Source organism: Carassius carassius, chromosome 2 (assembly GCF_963082965.1).
Source record: "Carassius carassius chromosome 2, fCarCar2.1, whole genome shotgun sequence".
In the NCBI taxonomy this organism is placed as follows: domain Eukaryota; kingdom Metazoa; phylum Chordata; class Actinopteri; order Cypriniformes; family Cyprinidae; genus Carassius; species Carassius carassius.
In genome coordinates, this window is record NC_081756.1 from 43792947 (window position 1) to 43817319 (window position 24373).

General features: G+C 37.7%; 1 protein-coding gene across 6 annotated transcripts in view; it reads left to right on the forward strand.

Moving 5' to 3' along the window:
- LOC132110415 (transcriptional enhancer factor TEF-1-like) overlaps positions 1-24373 on the forward strand; it is a 78606-nt gene that overhangs the window by 46577 nt on the left and 7656 nt on the right. For 4 of the 6 annotated variants that reach the window (XM_059517014.1, XM_059516997.1, XM_059517023.1 and 1 more), the window contains 6 exons: positions 12005-12069; positions 14773-14835; positions 14927-14989; positions 22807-22941; positions 23235-23281; positions 24311-24372. In XM_059517014.1, coding sequence (XP_059372997.1) covers positions 12005-12069; positions 14773-14835; positions 14927-14989; positions 22807-22941; positions 23235-23281; positions 24311-24372 — 435 coding nt within the window. The remainder of the gene's footprint in view (positions 1-12004; positions 12070-14772; positions 14836-14926; positions 14990-22806; positions 22942-23234; positions 23282-24310; position 24373) is intronic. The other 2 variants (XM_059517030.1, XM_059517039.1) reach the window with 2 other exon arrangements.

Genomic DNA, 24373 nt, shown 5'->3' on the forward strand with positions numbered 1-24373 from the left:
CGGCCTACCTGAGCATTGTTTCTGACCATGTCCATCCCTTTATGACCACCATGTACCCATCCTCTGATGGCTACTTCTATCAGGATAAAGCACCATGTCACAAAGCTCGAATCATTTCAAATTGGTTTCTTGAACATGACAATGAGTTCACTGTACTAAAATGGCCCCCACAGTCACCAGATCTCAACCCAATAGAGCATCTTTGGGATGAAGTGGAACGGAAGCTTTGTACCCTGGATGTGCATCCCACAAATCCCATCAACTGCAAGATGCTATCCTATCAGTATGGGCCAACAATTCTAAAGAATGCTTTCAGCACCTTGTTGAATCATTGCCACGTAGAATTAAGGCAGTTCTGAAAGCGAAAGGGAGCCAAACACATTATTAGTATGGTGTTCCTAATAATCCTTTAGGTGAGTGTAATTTCTCAGGTGTGCTCCAGTCTCTGGCAGACCTTTGGATGGAAGTGATGGTCTATTACCAACGTATGCTTGTAGATCCTGGTTACATACCAGATTCCCACTCACTTCAGACCAGCAGTGCACTGCATGACCGTAATAGAGTGGGGGAATTTTCAGGCAGACGTAATAGCTGAATAAGAAACATGAAGCATTTTTCAGGCATGCAGACCTATGTTTTTGTCCTTTGCAGACCACAAAAACAAGTGTGTCTATTGAATGCAGTCTTGTGTTACAGTCTCCTGGGGATGCACACTAATCCATCATTTTAAGCCATCACCCATGAGCTTCTGATAAGTGATTGGCTCAAACAGAAGCTGCTTTTTGTACATTAAGGTTAAATGATTTTAACGATTTTTATGTGTATTGAGAAATGGCTCATAAAATATAGAAGTATAGATATGAAAGCTGTGAGACAAAGCCAGAAATCCTTGGCTCAAGTGTGGATTGGAAATAAATAAAAGCCTGTGAATATTAGATTTAATGAATATCTTAAAGATTAAAGATGTACCATCAGTGTACCTATATCCTGGGAGAGATATCCTGCATTATTGACAAAATGAATGCCTCCTTACAAGATGGGGTTAAATACTTCTCCAAAACTGTATTATTTGGTCCATTCAAAGAATTTCTCTGTATGTTTATGTTATATAATATTAGTGTATAAATAATGTTATATAACATTAGTTATATTTGTTGTTCAGTATTGTTTTTGAGCTCTAAAATATGTGCATAGGTTGGATATCAGGAGAAGTACTTCCGTTTACCTGGCTGATACCCCTAAAATTAGCCTGCTTTTTTGCTTAAATGTGACTAGCAGTTACCTTCATAATGCCGAGAATTGTGTCCCAAAGAGGAAAAAAACACTATAATATCTATTAATAAAAAAATAAGATGCCAGGAGCTTTCAGAAGGTAGGTCTTTGTACCTCATTTTCCCCAAATGGTATATATGACAGCTTTTGTACCAATTTCTGAAAGTGTATAGACTAAAGTCTACTTTATTTCTTCACTTTCTGCTCTGGTTTGTGGATAGTGGTACAGGTAGAGTCCACATGATGCAATTTTCATCAGCAGCATAGTCCCCAAAATTTTTTATGCAAACCATTTGCGCACAGCTCTATTTCTCTGTCTGCATGGGCACCAGCACAAGTGATCTGAGCAAAAAAATAGGTTCTCTAGATGTCTCTCTTGGTCAATGGAGTATGTGTTGAAAGTCTTGTGCAGCACTTAATTTTGCTCAAGACAGAGCTGAACGCAGAAAATGAAGCATACTTGGGTCTTCAGTGGTTCATTTGCTAAGGTGTTCACTGTGGTTGCTAGGTGTTTCATCACTTGCCCAAGTCAAAGAGCCTTTAGGCAAATCATATATGTATGCATAAATGTATGTGATTGAGTGTGTGTGAGTGAGGTCTTGCCTTCTCAGCAGGTGGCAGATGGCACAGAGGACCCGTCCGAATGGCCTAAACCCAGACACGTGCACACACACACTCATTAGGTCATGGGGCAAAGTGCATAATCTTGAACTCTAAGCTTGTTCAAGCCAAAGGATGGGTGAGAGGCTAGTGTTTTGTCCTTAAAAAGCCCAGGGCACCACTAAGTGCATGACAAATTTGGTCGACTTGAGGTGCTGAGACTTTATTTGGTTGTCCAAATAACCATTCAGTGAAAGGTACTTAATATTTTGACAGTGTGAACTTTGAAGAACATTTGATAAATCCTAAAATCATACAACCCGAATTCCGGAAAAGTTGGGACGTTTTTTAAATTTTAATAAAATGAAAACTAAAAGACTTTCAAATCACATGAGCCAATATTTTATTCACAATAGAACATAGATAACATAGCAAATGTTTAAACTGAGAAAGTTTACAATTTTATGTACAAAATGAGCTCATTTCAATTTTGATTTCTGCTACAGGTCTCAAAATACTTGGGACGGGGCATGTTTACCATGGTGTAGCATCTCCTTTTCTTTTCAAAACAGTTTGAAGACGTCTGGGCATTGAGGCTATGAGTTGCTGGAGTTTTGCTGTTGGAATTTGGTCCCATTCATTCCTTATATAGATTTCCAGCTGCTGAAGAGTTCGTGGTCGTCTTTGACGTATTTTTCGTTTAATGATGCGCCAAATGTTCTCTATAGGTGAAAGCACCCGGACTCTTCTACAACGAAGCCATGCTGTTGTTATAGCTGCAGTATGTGGTTTTGCATTGTCCTGCTGAAATAAACAAGGCCTTCCCTGAAATAGACGTTGTTTGGAGGGAAGCATATGTTGCTCTAAAACCTTTATATACCTTTCAGCATTCACAGAGCCTTCCAAAACATGCAAGCTGCCCATACCGTATGCACTTGTGCACCCCCATACCATCAGAGATGCTGGCTTTTGAACTGAACGCTGATAACATGCTGGAAGGTCTCCCTCCTCTTTAGCCCGGAGGACACGGCGTCCGTGATTTCCAACAAGAATGTCAAATTTGGACTCGTCTGACCATAAAACACTATTCCACTTTGAAATAGTCCATTTTAAATGAGCCTTGGCCCACAGGACACGACGGCGCTTCTGGACCATGTTCACATATGGCTTCCTTTTTGCATGATAGAGCTTTAGTTGGCATCTGCTGATGGCACGGCGGATTGTGTTTACCAACAGTGGTTTATGAAATTATTCCTGGGCCCATTTAGTAATGTCATTGACACAATCATGCCGATGAGTGATGCAGTGTCGTCTGAGAGCCCAAAGACCACGGGCATCCAATAAAGGTCTCCGGCCTTGTCACTTACGTACAGAGATTTCTCCAGTTTCTCTGAATCTTTTGATGATGATATGCACTGTAGATGATGAGATTTGCAAAGCCTTTGCAATTTGACGTTGATGAACATTGTTTTTAAAGTTTTCCACAATTTTTTTACGCAGTCTTTCACAGATTGGAGAGCCTCTGCCCATCTTTACTTCTGAGAGACTCTGCTTCTCTAAGACAAAGCTTTTATAGCTAATCATGTTACAGACCTGATATCAATTAACTTAATTAATCACTAGATGTTCTCCCAGCTGAATCTTTTCAAAACTGCTTGCTTTTTTAGCCATTTGTTGTCCCCGTGCCAACTTTTTTGAGACCTGTAGCAGGCATTAAATTTTATATGAGCTAATTAAGTGGATTAAAGTGTAAAATTTTCAGTTTAAACATTTGCTACGTTATCTATGTTCTATTGTGAATAAAATATTGGCTCATGTGATTTGAAATTCCTTTAGTTTTCATTTTATTAAAATTTAAAAAACGTCCCAACTTTTCCGGAATTCGGGTTGTACATTTCTTACGGACTTTTTGTGTGATTGATGTAAAAAGTTCTTTATGAAACAATAATGCCAGTAAAGAAACATTTATCTTATGACCCTTCATGTAATGAGGAAATGTAAGCCCCCTGAAATAGGAAGCTGGTTTGCATGAGTGAGATGTTTATAAACAGTCTTTTCTAGATAGATTTCAATAGCTAGATTAAGGTTAGGTGCTTTCTCTTTTAAGATTTAGCCCTTTTATCCTGATGGAAGTTCGAGTCCAGATATATTGTCACATTTACTGATTTCACTTGAAGCAGAATGTACAAGAACATTTTGTAATTTGAATGCTCGATTATTTTCAGTTGTGAATGTACCTAGTTGTTGAAGTAAGTCACAATCCTGAAAATCGTTTTGCCTGGAAAAACTTTTGCACGAACCTCCTTTTTTGTGCCTCACTTTGTGCACTAGAATCTAGTTCTGTGTCACCTGCTCAACTTCCAAGGCACAAATCTCTGTCTTTGTCTCCTGTCTATGTGGGTTCCCCTCTTAGCAAGCAGTGTTCCTTGAATGCTGTTGTTCTTGAGAGTAAAAGGCTTCCTGCCTGCCTCCCTTTGCCCTGCGCTGGCCCCTTCCCCCAGCCCGCCGAGCCAGGGACCCTTGGAGTGAATGCCTCCATATTGTTGGTTTAGTCTATTGTGATGCTAATGGAAGCTGGAGACCCTCAAGTCATCTATCACGCGTGACAGGGAAGCAGGGGCATTGTGTCTTGTACTGCACACAGGAGAAGGGCTGCTGTCTCCACAGGTCTCACCAGGAGAATATCAAACCCAAAGAATTCATGCTTTTGTGAAAGATTGTCCATAGTGACTGTGGAAGTGCTACTCAATAACTGCACTACCCCTAATTACGAGCAACCAAACATGTTAATCTTTATTAAAATGTACTCCCCAAAAAATTCATACGCAATTCATTACATTCAACATTAACATTTTGTCTTTGGTTATTTTAACTAGCATTTATTTGATAACATTGCTCAGTCGGTTTGCATTTTTTGACCAGTTGATGAAAAAAATGGCTCATTAAAGTCATTTGTTCAGAAGACGAACAAGAATGCTTTATTGCACAAGTATGAAATCTCATAGGAGTTATTTTAAGAATGATCAAACTTCATTTAAAACCATCCTTTGTGCTGTGACAACTGACAGATTCAGGATGGGTTGAAGTAAGCCTTTATGTCAGAAATCTCTCACTGCTTACTGGCTGTATGACCACGCTCCAGCATCCAGTGACATCATAGTTGCCCAACCGGCCAGATGTGAGTGCGGTCAGGCCTGTGTTAAACAAATGTGGTATAACAGGAAATGAGTCCTTTAAAAAGCTCTGAGAAAAAAAAGTGATGTGTTTTTAGCAATCAAACAGCATAACCAAAGCCATTAAAAGGATTTAATATGCTATAACTATAAATGAGGACAATGTTTATGGCATGGGGTTTGAGCCGAGCTGCAGGATTTTGCTTTGATTAAATCATCTTTGCTATGACATGCTGGCAGGAAGGATGATGGGGCTTTATTTGCTTCACCCCCTCGGTGTGGAATCAATGGCAATTTTATGCTGTCTTTTTAAATGATATAACACACTCCTGCTGTAGAGGCTCTTTGGCTCCTGTGGAGTGCTATCTGTGAGGGACTGGGAGGATGTTAATGGATGGGCTGGTGTTGATGGTTTCATCACAGTTAGACCTGTAAGGAGGAGAACACAGCCACAAGTTGCAAGAAAAAAACAACTCATACCATCTTAAGGTGGTCAAACTCATTTTTGGGACTTGAAATCATGGTTTGTTGCTGCTCCAAGGTGTTATACCAACTCGAACCAGCTTGATCAAGATTTTCACCAGGTCTAAAACTGGTTCACCAAATGATAGTCCAGTTCATCAACCATTCTAACCAGACTAAATCTGCTGTAGGGTTGAGTGGGTGTTAATGTAAAGACTGCTATTGATGGTTTGGTCCCATTTAAACTGCAAGGTGGAGAAAAAGGTAGCTGCCATGTGTTGCATTACCCTGTTAAAGAAACTGGGTCATATTAGTACAAACCTCTATGCACACCTTGATCATGTAGTTGCCATTGGCATGTAAATATTTTAGTTTATCTGATATACTATTTTACACACACACACACACACGCACACACACACACACACACACACACACACACACACACACACACACACACACACACACACACACACATATATATGTGTGTATGTGTATGTATATGTATATATAAACATGATTCCACCAAATCAGCTAATCTTTGTAAAATGGTACAACTTCTAACATATCTGAATGTATATTATTAATATCTGTCAATCAAGCTGTATATTATAATATTATTGTGATTATAAAGCACCATTTAATGATAGAACTTTGGTAATTAGAAGTAAAACTTGGTAACCATATGCAAATGCATAGGCTATTTGTCATTTTAACTGAACTTAGGACCGGTGGCGATGCTTACGATATTGTTGGTCAAAGAGAAGATGAAGTATTTTTTAAAGATAATACTACTACTAATTCTACTACTGATAACAATATAAAATGCATTAAGGATTAATGAGCTGCTGGGTTCATGAATAGTTATCACATTTTCTGCATTCGCGCGAACTGATTTGCTGAAATCAATACACGAACGATGATAGATGAGCGCTAGCTTGCCAGATTGCCATTTGCGCATTAGTTCCCCCTAAAACATAAAAAACTGCCATATATTCTGCTTGTTCTTAAAAGCTGAATAATTCTAAATGAACTCTGTTATTGTTTAAATGTAGCTCGTCGATACAGCGTGGTATGTAAGATTCGCTGTCTCTCTTTGCTTCTGTGAGAAACAGTGCTATCAGCAAAGAGTTGTGCACCTTCACACTAGAGTTTTTGGTACATTAAATACAGGTACACTGCGTATCCATTGAGATTAAATAGTGCAAATAGTACAGATCACTTGATGGAGTTCTGTGAGTTCTGTGAACTCTCAGTGTTCACAGAGTGAAAATATATCTATTCTAAATTTAATTAGCCACACATACTGGTGAGTAAAATCTAGGAATTTATTAGCCAATGGCTAATGATAGACATTATTCAGTCACCCAGAGTGAAGATTTAGTCAAATATACGAGTGGTTTACTCGCAATGTAGAGGGTTGCAGTACGAGGTGGTCAAGCAGATTTTTGGAACATTGGATGATTTATTGCTGTTCCAAGGTGGTCTACCAGCCCTATCAAGCTTGACCAGGGTGGTCTACCAGGTTGAAAAAGGTCCACCAAAACGCAGTACAGTTAATCAGTAATCTTGACATGCTTGAACCTACCATAGGGCTCAGAGGATGCTAATGTAAGGGCTGATGAGGATGGATTCATAACTTCAAACTGTCAGGAGGAGGAGAAGGGAGCTGCTTAACATAGCAGCTGGTTTATTGTTGTTCCATGGTGGTCTACCAGCTACTGTATAACCAGATGGTCTAAGATGTTCTACCAGTTGTAGTCCAGTTGATCAACCAGCTAATGACGTCAGGCCTATTGTACATGCTCTTACCTGCTTAGGGTGGTCAAGCTGAATTTTTAGGACATTATAACTGAATTTCCTATATTCCTAGCCAGTTGCACTGACCAGCTTTATCAACTAGATCAGCTTGGACCTATGATTGTTCAGCAGGACTTTATATCAAGTCCCAGCATTGATCTTCACAAGCGGCAGTAGATATTTACATATATATATTTTTCTGTATATATTTTTCTCTATATAATTTATTAATATTTGAAGTTGAAGATGAAAGGTGTCATTGTGAGCTGAGAAAATATATTGAATCTTGACATATTAATGGTGATTAGTAATTTGAAAGTCCACTGCTGCTAGGGTGTTTTGGCAACTCTGAGAAACAGCTATAAAACAGAGAAAATGCTTGCTGTGCTGAACCTTTTGAGAGCAGCCCAGTTGAGGCAATGAAACCTCATCCTAATTAAAAAGTGTGATGCAGCATTGTGAGGTGAGAGTTAATATGTGGTAAAGTGGGCAGCAGCGGGGGGTTGTGGGGGGAGTAGTGGCCAATGCAGCAGCTGTGTAAACCTCCTCAGTTCAAGGAGGCGATGCAGGAACCAAGGAATGGACGGATGTAAGAAGATGGTGAACTCTTGTTCCAGGACTGTTAATTGCTCTCTGGCTTAGCCAATGTCCAGCTAAGTCACGCTTTGGCTCCAGACTGTGGAATTATCAAAGACACACCCTATTCAACGGCCAGAGTCTGTCGGTGCATATCTGTGAAGTCTGAGCAGGGGAGGATGAGTTAGTGTCTAAATTGAGGTGGGAGTGCTGACAGCTCTCAGTAGGAAGCAGGGAGGGAATCCACTCCTCTTTCCTCTGAGGGAGTTGGTGCAAAGGGTGGAGATGCATTGCTAATTGAATGAAGAGTCAGGTGGGGGACAATCCTAGAAAGAGGGGTGCCAGCAGGCCCCACTGAGTGGCTTCTGCTGTTTTAGGAGCTATTGATATGGTCTCTGGTGTCTTTGAAATTAAGGGAAGCCTTTTCCTACTCAAGAGAACGGATATCTTCTTTGCCCGATTCTCTGCTATTTAAGCAGGACCATACATACCTAATCCTTTCCCTGCTGTTTTGACGGACAACTGGAGAACTCTTGCAAGAGTTCACATCCTCCCCGATTCCCACCCACTGCTCTGCCGTCCTTCTCATGTTCACCATATTGCAAAATGAATATATTCGCCATGAATATCCACCAATTAAATTAAATTAAATTGGTGCATTCCAACATGTTCACACAAAGTGAAAAATTTCTTCATTATTTGTATTATTATTATTCATAAATATTTTTATTGACTTGACTCATTAATCCAATATATGACAAAACAATCATTTTTTAATTTTTGGGTAGTGCATATGAGATTCTGTAACCTGAACTGTTAATTTTTTAATTTAACATTTGAATATGAATTTTGTGTATCCAGAATCAGGCCTTCACTGTCCAGCTACATACAGGGTACCTGGTCACACTCTTTTAGAATAAAACTGGAACACATATTACTTTAAAAAGTATTTTCTCTTATTACTGTCATTGGGGGGAAGCTCTTTTCCTGGGGTTTCAAGACCTCCAGTGTGTCATTACCCTCTTTTTTGACTTTGCCAACCTTTTTTTGTACTGCAAACACAGGAAAGAAAGTGTGCTGGCCAAGTCCCGCTGAGCAGGGTTTTTTTCCAAGGCGGTGAAAATAATGAATTATTCAGCAGTAAGCATGCTTACAGCTGGCCGCTTGTGAGCTTTGATCTAGGAATCAGGCTTCTGCATGAATGCCCTTATTGTCATGTTATGTGTACACAGTGTGTGAATTATTGAAAGTGGCGAGACCTTGGCTTCATCTGGGAGAGATTACAGTGTTGGCATGCTGGGGAGGTGGGCTGGGACTGAAAATCCCCAGATGCTATTTATTTGTCCTGAAGGTCACATGATCTCCAGCCGTTGTTATAGCCTTATCAGAATGGCCTATGTGAAGAAAGAGAGCTGCCCCTCCATTCAGCCTGCACATGTATCACATGTATCTCATTAGCCTCAGGCTGTGTTGGGGAGCGCTACCAATTGTTAGTACAAGGTCTTCATAGAAGGAGTTTGTACTGTACTGTTTCATATAGACATCTCAGTATTGCCACATGTGTACGTGTTTGTGGGTATTTCCAGAATTTGGTCTTCCAAGGATTCAGTGCCCAGTTGGGGCTTTTCAGAGTTATGTAGACACTTGCTGATGACCACATAGTTAAAGGCATTGAATGAAAATTCCCCCTATCTATTTTTTGTTATGTTATAGTTGTTATGTTATAGATCTTATAAAGGGCGCAGGTCTTCTCCAATCATTTAACTAATCCACTTGAACTTGCTCCAGCAAACCCATGCTTATCTTCCTACACTTTTGAGTGCAACGCCCACATAACCAAATCCAGTTAACAACTGATGAATAGAACCAAATATAATTGTATTTTTGGATGATATGTTACACTTGGATGCAGATCACAATAGAAGAACTTTTATACAAATTATGTTCAGCACTGATTTTTTTGGGCATGTTTGCATCATTACCTTATTTGCATCATTTGTTCAAGTGCTAAAACGTACACAGGACATGCAAAGAAAACTAGCAACAGCAGGTGCATTTCATTCTTTATTATTCCTCTTGGTTTTAAAGCTCATGAGGATTTTGCTGACAGAAAGGAAAATGACTGGTACGTAAGAGAGAGAGGAGGTGAGTGAGAAAGAGATTCCCTTTCACACGACAGGTGTGCCTAATAGCAGAAGCTCATGAGATTACCCATCCCACCTGAACACAGCGAGCCCAGCGCACAGCAGGTGGATGATGGGCCTTTGCCATCTCAGTGTGTGCCTATTTCACAAACAACAGACCTCTGCCCAGCCACGGCCACGGCCAGTCACCCCAATCCTCACCCAGAACACATCTGCTGCCGTTCCTCCCTTTTTGTTTTTTTTTTATTGACAAATCTTCCTTTACTTTTAATGTGTGATTTGTTAGGTATTTAAATGGGAATTTAAATATGAAGTCTTGCTGAGTTCAAGTAATTTCTTTTTAAATAAACAGTACTTGTTGTCAAAGATTTGTAAAATTTGTAATTTTTAAAAGTTTTTAATAATGTCTATACTCATAAAGGATAATTTATGTTGGTGTAGGGAAAAGCAGAAACCCCAATGCAGATTTGATTTATTAATATAATATCAGGTTTTAATAAAAGGTTTTCAAAAACACATATAATAAAACATTTTGCTGCTTAATATTTTTTGGAAACATTTTTCAGGATTCTTTGAGGAATAGAAAGTAAAAAAAAATGTATTTGCATTTATTTGAAATAAAATATTTTGTAGCATTATAAATGTTTTTGCTCTCACATTTGATAAATTTTAACGCATACCCCCCCACCCCACCAAAAAAAAAACATTTGAATGCTAGTATATCATGATTTCTGCATAAATATGAAGCAGCACAACTGTTTTCACCTTTGATAATAATAAGACATGTTTTTTAAGCAGTAAGCCAGAATATTACAACCATGTGACACAGAAGACTGTAGTAATGATGCTGAAAATTAACTTTGCATCACAGACATAAATCACATTTTTAAATATATTACAACAGAAAACAATTTAAATTGCAATACTATTTCACAATATCAGTGTCTTTACTGTATTCTGAGCACATTAATGCACCCTTGGTGAGCTTTGACAAGTACTACATTTTTAAGACTATACACTGTATTTGTATTGAAACTGGTTAATGCTGCTGCGTGAGTGTTTCTAATACAATGGCTGAGGGAGTGATGGCAAATATGACATCTTTCTTTTGACCAACTTAATCAGTCTCTCAGTATTTTTTATATATTTACATATGTACAACAAACCGACATGTGTTTCTATCTCATGTTTCTATTTAGTATTCTTTTTACTTTATGCTAATTATATTTTGCAGTAAATACAGTTTAATGTGGTTCCAATGTAAATTAGGTGGACACGAGGTAAATTGCAGCTTGATCAATTCTGCGGCTGCTGTTTAAAAAGCTAGTTTTATTAACAAAACAAAAATGATAAAAAAACAAGAGCTCTGTGGCAACCGTTGGCTAAAGCTGGACACATAATTAGAGTGGCTCTTTACCTGTAATTTGCGTAATAGTTTTGGGGTATGTTATTATCACATGAAAAGGCTAAGCAGGGGTCATTGTGCCTAGCATCAGTAATTAGAGCAGTGCCGAGGGCGCAAGAATGTGTAGAGCTGCCATTAATTGGAGATCACTACAAACCCATGCTTTAATTATTATTTAGTGCGAACAGTAGTGTGTTAAATGAATAGGTATGGTTCCTATGCCATTACGTGCTTTAACCATATGAAAGACTGGATCTGTTTCTTTTCATAGCATGAGGCTTTGAAAATACTGGGATTAAATTAGATTTAATTGAAAGGCTGTAGAGTTGTTGGGCTATTTTAATGTAAATAGCACGCGCGGCCAAGTTTTCATTTAAATTAGTCATGTTTGTTGATTCAATGGAGTTAAGATTGCTACATGTTACTAATGTGGTGGGAACTGAGGCTATAGAAATTTTGGCTCATGCATACGAACTCAAGGCCATGCATTCCTGCTTTGATTAGGTTAAATTGAAAGTATCCCATTTCCAAAGTTTTTACATTAACACATCTCATCTATTGTCTTTCCATAGGTCGGAATGAGCTGATTGCCAGATACATTAAACTCAGAACTGGGAAGACAAGGACAAGGAAACAGGTAAGAGAATCCTTGTTCTTGCATGCATGTCACTGAACAGGAAGGCCAGTACTGTTGAATGCACCTGCTCTCCAAGCTTTTGCAGGAAGAAATCTTACAGCTCACACAATGACCAGCAGAAATAAAGACATACTCCCACTTAGGGATGGGCGATGTAAGGAAAAATGTCTATTACAGTGTTCTTAAAATTATTTTTTTTATCATGTTCTTTACACACTGTATATATTTTTACAGGAAAAAAAAAATATATATATATATATATATATTGCTCAGTCATCTAAATTGCAAAATTTAGAAAAAAAATATTATAAAATTGACAACTGAAGTGCTAAAAATGTCTGTATTCAGTCAGATCTACTGAATAGAAAGTGTGTGTGCCCTGTAAAGCTTGACTGAAAAATGAATGGTTTGCTCCTGTATTTGGTTGTATAATAGAACACATATTCAGAAAAACCTAAGATGTGTTGGAAATAGAATAAATTAACAAGTGGGACATCTTCCGTCTTTTACTGCACATCTAGGCGGCTGAAGTGATTGGAAAACCAATTCTCTTGACTAATTTCTAATGTTTTATTTTTTATTTTTTTATATCGCCCACCCCTGCTCATACACACACATAAACATAGGTTAATACAATGCACGCACACGCACACACACACACACACACACACACACACACACACACACACACATACACACATAGCCACTCATGCAGTAGCATGGAGCTTTGCAGCATGTTCAGGCTGGGTGCAAGAACGCTAATGTAATTGTAGAAGAGATGGACCTTGAATGCTGGGCTCAGCCGGCAAGTGTTTCATTCAGCTGTATGAGAACACGCTGCTGAACAGTTATGGCCAAGACACTCACTCACACAATAGCAATCACAAATCATCACTATTTTAAAATGATTATTTAAAAAATATATAAATGAATAAGATTAAATAGACGTGTTTTTACACAAATGGACTGTTCAGAACTGAAATGTCTTTTTAAATCCATGAATTGTTTGTTTTTTGTTTTTTTGGACTAATGTAATTTGTGATGTTGATCTATATGAGCTCGTGCAGCAGTAACACTTCAGTGGGCCGTGCTTAGATGGCTCTGTCTCAAAGCTTTAACAGCTAGATTTACTACAGCAGACAGGGAATGTGATTCAAGACATCTTTTGTTTTAAATTAGATATATGAATATTCCGGGTTATGTAGTATCCAGGCCACTTTCTGATCACTCAAACAAACAAGAAGTGTAACAGTGAATCCCCTTAAGTGATTTAGCAGCACAATATCTAAATGATCACGCTAATTTAAGTATGTTAACTTAAGCTTTACATGTCTCACTAAACGTCTAAAATAAACAATTTTGAGTGGTCAAATATTGTTAACCCTTTACAATAAGGTTTCACTAACAATGAAATAGTGTTAATTTCATTATTTAGTAATACATTATTAAAATCTAAATTGTACCTGTTGATATTTCAAATGGACCTGAAGTACATTAGTACAACAATGTACTAAAAAAGTACTTAATATTACTGTTAATTTCAGTATTTACTAATACACTATTCTTATTGGACCTGAGCTAACATAAAGTAACAATGAACATTTGTATTGTTATTAAATAATGATAGCAAAGATTAGTAAACTCTGTAACACATGCATTGCTTATTATTAGTTGACGTTAACTTATGGATCTATACTGTAAAGTATATTATTTATATTGTCTAGGACTATATAAATGACCATATTTGCTACAACTAGTTCATGTAAGTGCAGAAACTTTTCTGCATTTTAATTCAGAACTTCCAATTAAAAAGTGCAAGGTGCAGTAAACATTGGATTTTAATCATTAGGCTTTGTAATCTGCAGCACCCCACAGATTATGTTGACAGAGCGTAAATTGTTTGTAACCCAGAACATACCTATCAATGATAGAAAAAAAACGTACATAAATCTATGTGTATGATATTATAAAAGATTGACACCTGTTAAACTCGCAGGAAACTGAGAGGTCCAGAAATCGACCCAAACGCTGAAACATCACAACAATCCCATTGTAATTTCATTTGGCTGAGCCTGAACCATTGAAGTGATTGTTGTAATTAATTTGGAAAGGTTAAAGGGCCACTTGTGCTGCTGAGATATGTGTAAATGTGACTTTGCCAGGCTGGAGAGTCGAGAGTGGCGAGCCTCCGGAGACCACCGACCTCATTAACACACGGCGTCGAGCGCAAGGCCCGCTCAACAACCACTTGTGTGTGATTGGCCTGATTAAGACGAGGAACAGCAGAGCTTCTCTACAACATCACACAACCTCCCACCTCACATGACTATTAATGCACCATTAGTACATAATTCACAAACAGAACTCTGACTTGGTGGAATATGCAGAGCGGCTTTTAAAGGGCCCCGGGGCCCGCGCAGCCGCTCTCGCTCTCCTCCCCGAAGAATACTAGACGTAGCCATTCTCATTCAGCACACAGAAGATCACATCTGCGCTCTCTAAATGTGCTTAAGAAGCCTGCATTCTCCTTAATCAGCTCACTTAAGTGAGGAGTTGAGCGGGCCGGTGCGCTGGGCGGCTGTCGGCTTGGCCACGCTTTCCTTTTTACGAAGGCCCTCCTCAAATGTTATGCCTGTTAAAAATGTCTGTAATTCTTTATTGCTTTTTCTTTTTGCTTTTCTTGTTTCGTTTTGAAAAACGGAGGTGTCTAGTCACATACAGGTCTTAGCAAGAAAGAAAGTTCGAGAAATCCAAGCTGCCATCAAGGTACGTCTGGCTCTGCCCAGTTGCAGGGGGGCTTTTCATCGCCATGGTTACAGGCTGTTCCTTTGTTTTCCTCCCCTCCCCTACCCCGCAGGTGTCTAGTCACATTCAGGTTCTTGCCAGAAGGAAATCTCGCGAATTTCATTCCAAGCTAAAGGTATGCGCTTTTCTGCTTTTGGGCTTGTGGTTGCCATGCGTCTCACTTCCTGTTTCCTATGAATGCCTTGTTGCTCTAATTTCTGTAACTTAGATCCCTCGCATGTGACGGCCTGTTTAGCATACATAATTCAGTGCCTCTACCCCGTCCCGGATGTGCATCCTCCTTTTACGCTTGTCTGTTTTCCTGGCCGCTTTGGCCTCTGTCTCTCATTGACCACTAAGTGCGTGTGCTCTGAGTCTATCGCTAAAGGTCCCACGGCGGCTCCTGGTTAAATATAGCAGGAGTGTAGGAACTGTCGGCACATGCCGCAGACCTGAAAAGCAGCATATACTTTGGAAATTAATATGGATGTGAAATTCAATCGCTCTGGAGAGCAAAGGCATCTATTAAATTTGTTCCATAATGCAGCACAATTTTGCTGCTCACCAAATTGGAACTGAGGTTTTATAAATCAGTTTTCTATCCCTGTAATTTTGGGGACAGTATTTTTAGAAGTTCACAAACTAAATCTGTAGGTTCCATCTTTGTAGAAAGACAAAAAAAAAAGTTAAATTATTAATTAATTTATGAAAGTTAATAAATTACTAAATGGACTTTATTAATAAACAAGCATATGTTACATAATAAAAGCTCCATATATATATATAATTTTATTTCAAGTAACAACGATGTTTTTCTAGTTTTCATTTTAATTTAGTTCATTTTAGCTTTTTTATTTTGGTAAATCTTAGTTTTAGTTAAGTAGAATCTTTGCAATTAATTTTGATTCTAATCATAGTAAAAGTTTAATATGAAAGGTGAAATCTTATTTCTATGCCACTGTCTTCACAAAATGCCATTGGTCAGGCAAACAAAAATACATGCCCCCAAACCGACACTATTGGTTCATTCAGTGGTACTATGTCAGGATGCTCAAAAAACAAGAATGTTTTGAAAGGTTTTACATCCCTTTCAGGTAAATCAACTAGCTATAGTTGCCTCTGCAAATGCAACTATCATGAGACGAATAAAAAAAGTCCTTTAAAGATGTGTGATATAAACATTTGAAAACCATTATATGACGAAACAAAGCCTCAGAAGCACAGTGCACTTTGCTGGTTATATGAATGTCTTTCTGTGTGTCTTGTTTGGCATGTTTGTGTCGTGTGTGGAGTGTTGTCTCGTGCTGGCAGTACGCTTTCAGCTGGTGAGAGTGGCTTAGAGCTGGAGGTCAGAGTTCAGCGGGATTGTGGTCACTGCTTAAACAACACAAGCGGCCACATGACTACAGGAAGATCACAGTCTAGAGTAAAACCTGCACTGCTTTGCCTTTATCTCTCCTGGAGTTTAATGAGGTCATCTGTTCTTCCCAAACGCTCTGCACAAGAAGTCTGGACCAAAGAGACCCATTAGGGCTGTCACTCAGATGCTTTTTGTGGCGTTCCCCTCTCTTCTCGCTCTTTCTCTTGGCTTTTTTTTTCTATAACCCACTGGCCGTCAAACGCTTTTCTCATGCTGCATTAATGAAACTACTGAAATCACCCCCCCCCTCCCCCAATTCTCTCCCACCATTTCCAATCGTCACCCCCCCTGTGTGATTCAGTCATATAAACAGCAAAGTGTGTAGCATATAATCACCTTACATCAAATGCATCTCATCCACAAAGGCTGCGGCTTACAAAAAGAGGGGCCTTTTGTGGAAGGGATAATCTGATAATAAATTGACCTGTCATTTAAGATACATCTGCAAGGGTCGTTTCCTAATGTCTGTGTTTACTGAAAGGACCTTGAGGTTGGTCTGACTTCTCTGTCTCCTTCTGTTTCTTTCTCTTTCTTTTTGTGAGGTGATGACTAACTCCTTTTGACCAGCACACTTTTCCACAGTTCCCAGTTTACTCAGATAGATTAATGACTCCCCCATTTGTGTGCGTGTGTAAGAGTGTGTGTGTGTGTGTCTGTGTGCCTAGTGGAGCATCTGTGTGCATTTCCGCCATGAATGGCTGGTCTTTCAGGGACACTGGCGGCTACCTGAGTTAAAACAGCCAGCTTTTGTATGGGTCTCTGTCTACTCTCATCTAAAGCAAATTAGAAATCAGGAGCGGGGAAGAATTTGAGCTTCCTCCTGCCATTTGCAGCATAGCATTATAGTAAACCTGCCCAGTGTGCTCTTATCTGAGACATGTTGACTGAAATGACTGTCATTATGGTGCCACTCTTTGAGCTGGTCTGTAATGAAACCCTAGCCACAGTGATCTCAAACTGCCATATTATCAGCTATAAATCTTTCCCAAAGATGCTTTCTGCAGTTCATCTGCTTGACCAGCGCTCACACTGAGTCCTTAATCTTGGTTTAACTATTAGCATGTGCGGTGTGACTTCAGAGGGCTTAGCATGTCATGGGAAGGATATGACTAAAATCATAATTATACATTTAAAAAAAGGTCTTTTTCATTACTGAATTGACAATTTGGTCATAATCAAAATTAGTAATATTTCCTTGAATCTAAAACCAACATTTCAGTCCATGTGTTATATCACTGCTGAAAAGACCAGCATGGACCGATATTTCAGTTCTAGTTTATGCTGGGTAGGACTAGTTATGTACTGCTCAGCACCATGTTCACCTGCTGATACTACAATGCATTTTTGAAGAAATAAAAGCTAGGGTAGGCTATTTTGGAGAGGTTTGCAATAGCAAGCTAGCTTTAAAAGCATAAGATTCCACCCTGCCTGCATAATCACTCTCCAAAGCCATGCCTCCTCCAAAACACATGACCGAGCAGAGGCTAAACAGTGACATGATGAGAGATGGCATTGTTGGAGGGTTGAATTCAATGCTGTCAGATCACCTCATGTCTCATTCACTGGTGAGAAAATACTACAGCACAAAGCTCATAATGGAACGTGCATGGAGGTGTGCAAATACATATGTTGAAAGGCAGGTAGGACAGCCCTCGGTTTGAGGGAAATGATTGGATGACCATTTTATGGTCCTACACCTTCCGCAGATGATATCATTACAAATAAATACATTTAGATCAATTAACTTAAGGATTGCTTTCGGTATGTGAAGAGACTTTCAACCAGCATTACAAAAAATGTTTTTGAACCAAATGACCTGACCTGCTTTTAACTAACTAGTTGTGACTATTTCCTGAAACTGTATAATATATTGGTCGCCTTCTGCTAATTCATCAATTCATAATTAATGTATATAGTTCATTCATTAATAAAAAAAGAAAGCTTATGTACTGTAAATGGTGTTCACTGTATTTATTCAGCAGCTTTCTCCACAGTATACGTAATTTCTCTGAAATGCTGCTGTAATGAACATGTTATCTTAGGACTACTTCACTATTAATCCATCAGGTTTTGCTTGATTTGATGTTTGATTCATTGCGGGTTCCCTTTTGTGTTGTACTCCTGGGTTCCCTTATGCATTTCTACACATATGCACTCTTTAAAAATGGTGCTGATTGTTGACGTGCTAAAATATATTGATTGAAATGTGTACATATTGTTTTTTCAAATGAAATTGAATGTATAGAATGTGCTGCATGTTAGCATATTACTGTGCTCAAGAGAATTATTATAAGTCCACATCATACTAACACGAAACTGTGCTTCATACCACATATCGAAAGTTGTTTTTCCAATATGTTTGCAAAAGTTAGTTGGAACTATGGTTTCAGGAAATGCCTAATCTGTGAACTTACATGTGTGACCAAAGTTGGCTTATGATGCTTTTGAGAAACGCACATCAACTTAAGACTTTGGGAATAAAATGAAACTATAACTTTGTTTTCTTACTGAATTAAAAAATATATATAATAATAGCTTTGCTTATGGAGACAGCCGAAAAGCCAAGTTATTTTTTATTTTTTAATTTTTTTTCATATTATTAATATGTTTAATAGTCATCAATATATGACTGTTAAATAAATAAAATTACTATTGTAGCTATACACAATGTCAAAGTTAGAAATGTGACATCCGTCAGCTGAATTGCGACACACCACATCAGGCACTCGCAGTGTAGACAGCACCATTGATTTTAATAGACACAATCTAGTTTTGGCATGTCATGACATGTCCCACGTGGCAGGTGTGAACATGGTGTTAGTTGGTGAAGATTTTCCAGCATGGTCTTTCTGGTGGAATCTATCTAAGTTAAATTATTTAAAAAGCCTGGTGCTACACCAGCATCCAAAACACAACATATGCTGGTCTTTTCAGCAGGAATACATCTGTAAATCAGTTCTATAAATGTGTGGACCTGACACAAATCTCTCAGCATCCACGTAGACTGTTTGAATTAAACTTGCCAAAAAGTGCAAATTGAACATTGACAATGAAACCTTGTCTGTTTGCGTTTAGGTGACAAGCATGGTAAGTACGAGTTCTCAGTGCTCTCGACTGTGCATCGACATGTCGCCATTGCAGTATAGCAGCTGCAAAACAACTGCTTGAGCTCTAAACCGCTCTGCCTCTCTCTAAGCTATACGTTAGCCACTGCTCCCAGCATGTTTATCCTCAACCTGTGCAACCTTTTCAATGCTGTTCACTGGCTGTTTCACGTGTTTAGAGGCAGGACTTCCATCCTGTTACGGTCGTGCACGCTATACAGTCTGCATGTTGAATGTTTGCCTTTGTAACGTTTAGGCTTAAACACTTTAGCTCGATTAATTAAATAACCAGTTTTAGAAACCCTTTTAGGCATGGGCATTCCTTGTGTTATTAAAAGTCTATACTGAGAGATCATCTTTAGCCTTCTTGTGAAAATAACAAGGAGGTTGTGTAAAAGAGAAAGTGATGTCTTTCAGGCCCTTTTCTTTGACGCATTCATCTGTACTGTTTCGGCTCGGTTTGATGACCTTGATAGGAGCTTGTAGAATAGAACATTACACACAGCAGAAAAGAAAAGTTAGTATTACTTAACCCTTGTTCCTGACAGACACAATGCATTTTATTAGACATGTAGGAGCTGCGGGATAATATATAACATCGAGGTCAGTTCTCATTGGATTTAGTTTTCTTTCAGCTTTGCGCTCGATATTAAACTTCATCATCTCCTGTGCTCTGTGCTAGAAGCTTTCGTTCTTTTCAGACTTTTCGTCTTTAATGCTAGCACATTCCTCTTAAGATCAATGGCTTTATAGCTCTGAAAAATCTTTTAACATGCTTTCTGTCTGTGGATTTGTGTGTGTGTGGGTGTGGGCTCAGGCTGCTTTATTGTCCTGTATTCTGTGTTCACTGCAGGGGGTGATTGTCTGTATCACGGTTCTATATTCCGTTTCAGTTCGGTTTTACACCATTTTTGTGATGACTATTAATGAAAGGCATTAATCAGTGTCATTATTGCAGCCAGTTTTCACAATTAACCTAACAATTTAAGTGAAAAGTTGAAATAAATTTAGCTTTCACTCCAACTGTTGAGGAGATAATTTTCACTTTTTACTACCATTCAGAAGTTGTTGTTTTTTCCCTGTGATGGCAAGGCTGAATTTTCACCAGTCATTACTCCTGTCTTCAGAGTTCCATGATCATTCAAAAACCATTCTAATATGCTGATTACTTATTATCAACTGAGTCTCAGTTATCAATAGTGGTTTTTGTTATTATAGATTTTGAAAACTATTAATAGTTTTTACTAATAGTTTTACTTTACTAATAGTATAATTGCTGCTTAATTTTTTTGTGAAAACTGTGATACTTTTTTGAATAAAATAAAATGTTCAAAGGAACAGCATTTATTAGAAACTGGAATCTAATATATCATAAAAAATATACAGTTGTGGTCAAAAATTTACATACACTTACATACACAATTATTTAATCAAAATAAGAGGGATCCTAAAAAATGCATGTTATTTTATTTATTACAGATCTGAAAAAGATATTTCACATAAAAGAGAAAATAATAGTTAAACTTTTTAAAATAACAGTTGAACTGCCTGCTGTTCTTCAGAAACATCATTCAGGTCCCACAAATGGATGATTTTTTTTTTTTTTTTGTGATAGTTGTTCACCAGTCCCTTGTTTGTCCTGAACAGTTAAACTGCCCGCTGTTTTTCAGAAAAATTCTTCTGGAGGGCACCAATTCTTTAGTTCTCCATCTTTTGCGTATTTGAACCCTTACCAACAATGACTGTATAATTTTGAGATCAATCTTTTCACACTGAGGACAACTGATGAATTCATATGCAGCTATTACGAAAAGTTCAAATGCTCACTAATGTTCCAAAAGGAAAAACGATGCATTAAGCTGCAGAAACTGCTTTGGATCATCCATTTAACAACACAGTATTAAGAATAAAGTGTATGTATACTTTTTCATTTTTATAAATGTAGCTATTATTTTCTTTAGAAATGCACTATATATCGGCTTCCATATTGGTACTGACCAAATTTTAATGTTATCGTCATCGAACCGATAAGAACATTTTGCCTATATATTAAAGCCGAGAAATAATATTTTTTTTCCTGCAGAGACACTTCAGATGCACACTGTTCGCCATGATGGTTATTAATTGCTTGAAATATTAATCACTTAGAAAAGTTAAATACAGTAAAGTGCAACATGTGCAGGGCAAGTCATAATATAATGAGAACATTACAGTTAAATAATTTTATGGGATCTTTGTGTGCCCGTGTTTAAGCGCGTTGTTACTGGAAGAGCTTATTCACAACAGAGCTGCAACTTCATGACCAAAAATGATTCAAAATCACTGATATATTATTAATAATTACCCCCACTTTTATTTTTATCTTATTATTTTATCAACAATGTGGTTTAATTAAAATAATTTCATTATTGTTTGTGCAGAGTCTTTTCCATTTAATTTATCCATGGCACAAGATTTTTTATTAATATTTTTTTGTCTATGGACCTGTTTGCATGATTTCATTTATTTGTAAGGCTGCTTTATGTTTGATTTATTTTGACATGTTTAATGGCTTTTAATGGTGAGACTTTTTTTGTAATCAGGCTCTCAAAAATTATATAAAAATGAGGATTAAGATTTATCGGCTTTCATATTTAAAGAATTATTGTATTTGCTAAAATTTTCATATCGACGCATCTCTAATTTTCTTTTGTGAACTATAAGCAAATGTCTTTTATGTAAATTATCGGTACTGAATAAAATAACATGCATTTTTATTTTCGTAATATAATTAACCTTTTGCAGATTCAACTGTCAAAATTGCTGAATAAACGTATTATTTACATATTTATTTTTTATGTATTTTTATTTATTTTTTTAATTTGTTTAATTTTATATATATATATATATATATATATATATATATATATATATATATATATATATATTGTATCTTACTCACAAATTTTGAATGGTAGTATACTTTATCACCATTTACAAAAATATTAAGAAGCTAAAAAATATTTCACCATTAATTGTAAGGTGTTTATTGATCACCCAATCTGCATATTAGAATGATTCCTGACATTGAAGACTGGAGAAATAGCTGCTGAAAATTCTGCTTTGAAAATGGAAAACAATTCTTTTAAATTGTAATAATATTTCACTAAATTACTCTCTGTATATTCCAAACTTATGACTGGTAGTATACATTTTTGTTATAATTAGATAATGTATTATAATTTGTTATAAATAGTGTCATTAGAGAACAATTCAAGAAGCATTTACATTAGTGGTGTCAGACTTTTGGTATTGTTAGACATGAGATAAAACCGTGCTACAAACGTGTATACCGAACCGAATCGTGTTGTTGCAGAAACCATTTAACTCCTTCATCACTTTGTCTGAACCCTTTCTGGATCCTGATTTCTTTTGAAAATGTTATTGAAGGATCAGAGTGTGAAGGACAAAGCTCTTCAGAGTATGGCCTCCATGTCCTCGGCGCAGATTGTTTCTGCCACCGCCATCCACAACAAGCTGGGTCTTCCGGGCATCCCGCGTCCTGCTTTCCCCGGAGCAGCAGGGGTAAGACCACCCTCTGGCACCCACCTATCAGTACATTTATTTCAGCCACATGGCTGGCCACCAGGCTGCCTGCGTCAGCTCCAATCCCATTACACACCCTCAGAGCCATGCCCACATCACCTGCCTTCATCAGATAAGCCCACTAATGCCACACTCAAGAAAACTAGACTGCATCCAACATAGTCCACCTCATTTTTCAATTATCATGATAACTGATGTATCAAGAGTGCACAGACTTGTGTGCCTGTGGATAGGCTGTGTTTTGTTGTCTATTTATTTATCTAATTCTCTAGTTTTGGCAGGGCATGATATCCACGGGCCAGCCTGGATCCTCACAAGAGTGAGTATCTCTACTAGAAGATCTGCTCCCATTGGCTTACTAAAGCTTTTCCTATTATTACAGTGCTTGAAAAGCACATCAGACATTCTTATTCTGCTGCTGCTTCACCTTCTGTACCTTCATTGTAAGAAACTTCTTTTTCACCAACTTTTCTGCATCTTCTTCACCGTTGCTGTCTTCACTTTCTTCATCACCACCATCATCACTTTCTCCCTGATCATCTTCACTTTCTTTTCTTCCTTTTTCCTCTTCACCACCGTTTCACCTTCTTTTCTACACCTCCTCCCATCTTGTTCTTTACCTTGTTCTTCACCTTTTTCTTCTTCATCACCATATTCTGCACCTCTTCCTTCTTGTTCTTCACCACCACCATCTTCAAATTCTGCACTTGCTTTTTCACCACTATCTTTACCTTCCTCACTTTCTTCTGCCCCTCCTTTATCACCACCTTATTCTTCACTTTCTCCTTGTTCTGCACTTTTTCTTCTTCATCTTTCCTTCTACATCTTCTCCACTGTCTTTACCTTCTTCATCAGCTAATTCTTCAGCAATTAATTTACTGCTTACACTTACCATAATGGGCCGGTTAGACTCAAACTTGCTCATATGCTTAGGTGTGTTTTTTTTTTTTTTTTATATTAACAAAATTAAATTTGTTAATATTATTTTGTGTAATAATATACATTTTTATACTTATTTATTAGTATTATTAAGATGAAAAATGAAAATAAATAATAATCAAAAGTTTGGTTTGGTTTAGAGCATCTACTGCTGCTTTAAGACAAGTGCACACTACAAGACAGATCCTTTAATTCTACCACTAATGTGCCACAAAAAGCCCTAGATTATAGCCAATATTTAGTGAATGCAGATTCCAGAACAGGGATGGATTGAATCCTAGTTTAAATACTTTGTGCAGCTTTGTTTCTTCTTTGCTGTATACCCCTCTTAATCTCTTCAGTATGTAGTGCCGCTAAACTTCAGGCTGCTCATTTTCCTGTTCTTAATTCTTCTTTGTCTATGTCTTAGCATCAAGCCATTTGCTCAGCAAGCGTACCCCATCCAGCCAGCAGTCACAACTACAATCTCAAG